This window comes from Labeo rohita, chromosome 3 (genome assembly GCF_022985175.1).
Source record: "Labeo rohita strain BAU-BD-2019 chromosome 3, IGBB_LRoh.1.0, whole genome shotgun sequence".
In the NCBI taxonomy this organism is placed as follows: Eukaryota; Metazoa; Chordata; class Actinopteri; order Cypriniformes; family Cyprinidae; genus Labeo; species Labeo rohita.
The window spans coordinates 19,792,667-19,798,800 of record NC_066871.1 but is presented as its reverse complement, the minus strand read 5'-3'; the positions used below and the strand labels follow the sequence as shown (position 1 = coordinate 19,798,800).

The following is a 6,134-nucleotide window of genomic DNA, read 5'->3' as shown; positions in this document are numbered from 1 at the left end:
ACGACTGGTCCTGCGGTCAGTGTTGCTGTGTCCGTATGACGGACACCTGTCACTCAAACCCTGAGCTAAACAAAGTCGTCAAGCTGAGTGGAAATTCACCCCTGGCATCCACCTACCCTTTTAACTTGAACAATACCCCGTGACACGTTTCCAAAGAAAGCGTAGTGCCTTTTCACCCACTCTTCTCAGTTCCACAAAAACATGCCAAGTCTCATGTACTTACTTTCAGTATAATAACACTTCCTGCATTTTGAATAATTCTAAATTATCCAACCGTTCAGAAGTTTGGGGTCAGTAGGATATTTTTAATATTTTTAAACCTGAGAGCTTTCTGACCCTGCATAGACAGCAAAGTAACTGACACGTCCAACACCCAGAAAGGTAGTAACGATATAAGAAATTTTTGAATAAAGTCATTATTTTTGCGCACAAAATCACAAAATGCTCTCGCAGCTTCTTAAAATTACGGTTGAACCACTGATGTCACATGGACTATTTTAACAATGTCCTTACTACCTTTCTGGGTCACGAACATGTCAGTTGCGTTGCTGTCTATGCAGGGTCAGAAAACTCTTCATTTGTGTTCTGAAGATGAACAAAGGTCTTACAGGTTAGGAACGACATGAGGGTGAGTAATTAATGACAGAATTTAACAGTTGTTGCTTAACATTTTTATGGAAACCAGGTTCTTTGATGAATAGAAAGTGAAAAAAAACTTGAAATAGAAACATTTTGTAAAATTATAAATATAGTTACTGTCACTTTTGATCAATTTAATGCATCCTTGTTAAATTATTTTATTCATAAAAATCTTACTGACCCCCAAGCCGTAGTTTACATCAACCTTAATACCATTCCATTTCTTTTTCTTAACATTTCTCTTTATCTCATTAACTCTTTCTTTTACACACCTTATTTTTCTTTCCAACACTGCATCTCTGAATACATAAAGGCATTTATCTGTGCAAGCCCTTGTGGCAGCAAGTGTGAATATCGGTGTGTACATGCATTTCTGAGAAAGATTCAAGGCACTGGTCACTTCCTGTGACAACCTGCGTCAAAATCCTGTCTGCATGAGACTCGGGTGAAAAAGCAGACAGATAAACAGAAACAGACACACAATAAACACTTATAAAAACATGAGTACAGAGGACTTGTGACTTGCACAGATCAGGCGCGGCATAAATCGCCAGAGCTCAATTTCCAGCCAGTAATAAACACATGTAAAATCATGTTGTAGTCTCGGCAAAACCAGCTGCTGTTACAATTCTTGTTTCTAACTCATCTTCTGTTCCTAAAAGCATAACTCGGTTCAGAGTCACTATATAAAAATAGATTTATACATATATATATACTCGTATATAAAAATGGCTGAACATTGGGATATAAATAAAAGTGAAAAAGGCTTCACATTCTGTGTAACAAATGAACAATTTGGCAAATTCAACATTCATTTAACAAAAGTGCATCTGATCCAAATGAGTCCAATAAACTGCCAAACGACACTTTAAGGCACAACACTTTCTTAATACATTTTCTTTGGCTGGGCTGGAGAGAAAACTAATATACATCCTAATGTGCTCTCAATATCTCGCCACACCCAAAATAACTGATAAAACACCTTACGAGATTCCCAATTTAACATCTCATCACTATGGGAATACTATTAGTGAGACTAGCTGCATCTTAAGTACTGTACTGCTGCTCTCTACAGGACACTATAAGGCACTACTGCGCTACAAAACTACGTATTACACTTCAACCGAAGCACATTTTCACTACAACACTATAACCTCATGCCATGACCCTCGGCATCTGACCTTTTAAGCTGCTTTCTGTAACAGACTAAAACAGTTCTGACAAGCTACAAATCAAGGAAGTGCAATTCTACGAAGATTAATCAATATATGAGATTAATCACGAATGCAAGCCATTCGAGACTGACGTGCGTAAGACCCTCAATCGTCTGAGGCAGGAACAAACCGAGACGATTATTACGTTTCCTTTAACACTAAGTGCCTGGAGTCATAGAGACAATGGGCGCACACGGGAATCCGTGTGAAAGGGGAAATGGCACATAAAACACTGCCTTCATAACTCTGCTGTGGACTATGAAACATTCATTACTAGGAGACTTTCTTGATGTCTGAAAAACTCTCCCTGTTGGCTTTGGAAGGCACATTTGGCAGCTGTTGTAAGAAAAAGTCCAGTTTGAAGCAGCTCAGTGGTTCAAACTGTATTGTGTTTGTTGCATCTGCTCATCCTGTGACACATTTATTCCTGGAATAAAGAGCGTGTGTGACACGAAAGCCCTGTGGCGCCCCCTGTTGTCCCAAAGACATCACATTAGAGAAGAAACCAGTTTTGTGACCTGATCCACGCAACAGCGGATTGGGTGCTGGCAGGTCACACGCTCTGGAAACGCCGATTGCCTTTGAAACTGAGCTTATCACTCTCTGAGCAAAGAAACTGAGGGTTTTTAACCCGTGGAAGCAGCTAGATGGACCTCTTCAGCACAAGATCTGGGAGAAGGGGTGTCTGAGCAGTTCCTCTGCACTTGGCCTGTATTTGGCCTCCACGAAGATGCATCGGAGGAAGTCCCGCGTGTGCTCGGAGATGTGGGAGGGCAGCTGGGGGTTGGTGGGCTGAGTGGCGATCTTAAATATGGCTGCCATGGCCTCGAATTCAGCCCACGGAGGCTTTTCTGTCAACATCTCCACCACAGTGCAGCCGAGACTCCTGTTCACACAAGACAGTTTAAGAAAAATGTTAGGTTACATGATATTGTTTGTTTAAGGGTGTGTTCACATTTGTCATGTTTGGTTCCATTACATTAAACTCTGGTGCGTTTGCTCTGTTAGTGCGGTTCGAGTAAGTGTGAACGCTACCATCTGAACCCAAGTGGGCCAAGACCGCTAAAAAGATGGGTTTCGGTCCGATTCCAAACAATCTCTGGTGCAGCTCGAATGAAATATGAATGCCACAAGAAGCAAAAACAGGAAGTAAGGACATGATCCGATGCTATGCATCGGACCAGTTCCAGCGGACCAAGACCAAATGTATCATTTTCCTTTTTGTTCTGGACCAGATAAAACAAACAAACTGAACTACAAGTGTGAACACACCCTAACATTCCACATGTTTTCAAGCACATTTTGTAGTGTTTTAGGTTCGTGTTCACACTTGTCTTGTTTGGTTCGATTGAAATGAGCTCTGGTGCAATTGCTTAGTGCGGTTCATTTGAGTAAGTGTGAACGCTACCATCCGAACCTTGGTGCATACAAAACAAGTGGACTAAGACCACTGAAAAGATGGGTCTCGGCCCCCTTCCAAACAAACTCTGGTGCAGTTAGAATGAAATATGAATGCAACAAGGACCAAAAACAGGAAGAAATGACAAGATACGACGCTATGCGATATGATGAGTGTATCCAAAACAAAATGAGCAGAGGGAAAACGTGAAGCAACAATGAGGTAAAGTGACTTTACTGATCTCCTCGTGAGTTCACAGGTGGTGAAAATAAAATCATATGTACATGTACATGCAACTTTAAGCGCTTTAAGTCGAATGCACCTTTTCCTTTTGTTTGGAGTGTTCGATGAGTTCCGTCACAAAATATGTATCATTCAGCCCAACCAATCAGGTTGTAAACATATCACTATGCTTTTAGTTTCAGTATCTTTAAGGTCGCTGTCAAAAATGCTACGCGGAACAGGACCCAAATGTATCATTTTCCTTTTTGTTCCTGGACCAAATGAACCAAAACGAACCGAACTACAAGTGTGAACACACCCTAACATTCCACATGTTTTTAAGTACACTTTGTAAAATTTTAGGGCGTGTTGACACTTGTCTTGTTTGTTTCAATTAAAACAAGCTCTGGTGCGATTGCTCTGTTAGTGCAGTTCATTTGAGTAAGTGTGAACGTTACATTTCGAACCTTGGTGCGTACAAAACACGTGGACTGAGACCGCTGAAAAGATGGGTCTCGATCCGCTTCCAAATGACCCTTGGTGCAGTTTGAATGAACTACGAATGCAACAAAGACCAAATACTTCTAACAAACCAAAAACAGGAAGTAAAGACAAGATGCGATGCTATGCGACATGATTTCACAAAGGGAACAAGCGGTAGCAGAGGGAGCACGAGGAGGTAAAGTGCCTTTTATGAGTTCGCAGGTAGCGAAAATAAAATCATATGTATAGCAGACGACATTAGGTGTATTCAACTTAAAGCAGCGCTGAGCAGACCGATCAGTGAATGGGTCCTTTGATATCATACATCCACAATGCTGCTTTAAGTCAAACGCACCTTTTCCTTTCGTTTGGAATGTTTGGTAAGTTCTGTCATGAAATACACGTCATTTAACCCGACCCATCAGGTTGTAAACGTATCACTATGCTTTAGGTTCGATATCTTTAGGTTCACTGTCAAAAATGCCAGTGTGAATGCTAAGTGGACCAGGACCAAATGTATCATTTTCCTTTTTGGTCCAGACCAAATGAAGCAAACGAACCAAACTACAAGTGTGAACACGCCCCAACATTCCACATGTTTTCAAGTACAGTCTGTAAAGTTTTACAAAGGTTATAGATTCCAGGTGTTTCAAAATTGCACTTTGATTTTTGGTTAAACTGTTATAATATTCTTAATATGTTTTGTAATTTTGCTTAAAGTAAACTTGTTTTGTTTTATGGATGTTTACAGACATTTTTAAAGTCAGTGTAAAGGCAATTCAGAGAATTGTTTCTAAACGCGTTAAAAATGTATTGCCGAAAAAAACACGTTACAAAGACTGAACTATGTAGTACTGAATTGTGCAGTTAGACTAGTTTTTCCTTCCATTTTTGTCTCGATGACACTGATCATGACCCTCCTCTAACACTATAATAACTGGACTGTATTTGCATCGGTGGTTTGCTTTACACAGACTTTAAATTGTAAAATAAGATGAAAATCCTGATTAAGAATGATTTTTTTTTGCATCGTTATGCGCAAATTGACCGTCTGGTGACCCAGAGAGCAACAAACTTTCCAGCTCACTCGTATGAGCTGACTTTCATCCAATCATAACACACTCCTGAACGAAAAACGTTTGATCAGTCTTGAAGATTTACAAGCTTTAATATGTGATCCAAAATTATTTGAGCATGAAAACTGTATGTTTTAAAATTCCCACTCTTCAAATATAGCTACATTTATATATAGAATAAGTTTCCCAATGGTCAGCAGTGTAAATTTACCAAAGCAGCAAATTAAACTAATGTACTTCTGACATAATACGTTCCTAGTTATTTATAATTGCATTTCAAATTGCTAAAACAACTATATAGCCAAAACTTTTTCCAGCTCACTCCTGTAAGCTGACTTTGAGCCAATTAAAATGCTCCTCTGACCTGACGGGAGGCTGTCCAATCAGTTTATGTCGGGGAATCCCTGAGCTGCAACTAAGCCACTCCCACTGACTGAGAATCTGTGCACTTCTTAAGGATATAAAAATAACCCTGTTCTTTTTCTCCTACTTTAACATTTGTTTATAAGTCTTTCTTTTAAAAATAGGTTGTTAATATTTAGAGGATGTTGCTTTTTTAGACTCGGCAACATAGATCACAATAGTTTACAGTAAAATGTGACTCTTAGCCCAGATCTAACATCCACTTCCATAAATCCCAGCTGCTTTCTTCACTCTACTATGATGAGATTTCGAAAATACTTTAAATATTTGAAAGGTTTTTAGGTTCCCATGATGGAAGACGAATATGGAAAAAGCTGTTCCAAAGCATTTTTTAAAAGCAAAAGCCCAGAATCTACTACTCTGAATGTCTTGGAATTTCACCTTATAAAGATATGTGCACTTCTTTGTTTTTTGTTTTTTTATTCATAAACAAAAGAATTGCTCTCACCAAACATCTGCCTTCCGGCCGTACCCCTCTCCGCTGATGACCTCTGGACTCATCCAGTACGGCGTTCCAGTAACAGAACGGACTCCAGTGCTGGACATACAGATGGTCTGAAGCCGTTTACTGGCGCCAAAATCTCCCAGCTTAACATTCCCAGCTGAATCTCGCAGGATGTTGGCACCTGAACACACCGGAGGAAGCGACCAGGGAGAGCAGTTAACATGCAATGGTCT

At 39.9% G+C, this 6,134-nt stretch overlaps 1 protein-coding gene across 2 annotated transcripts in view; it reads right to left on the bottom strand.

Annotated features, from left to right (window-relative positions):
* Positions 1-400: 400 nt before the first annotated feature.
* Positions 401-6,134, bottom strand: part of map3k3 (mitogen-activated protein kinase kinase kinase 3) — a 28,386-nt gene continuing 22,652 nt past the window's right edge. For both annotated transcript variants that reach the window (XM_051099557.1, XM_051099564.1), the window contains 2 exons: positions 5,905-6,082; positions 401-2,739 (listed from right to left, as the gene is read on the bottom strand). In XM_051099557.1, coding sequence (XP_050955514.1) covers positions 2,511-2,739; positions 5,905-6,082 — 407 coding nt within the window. In that variant the 3' untranslated portion in view covers positions 401-2,510. The remainder of the gene's footprint in view (positions 2,740-5,904; positions 6,083-6,134) is intronic.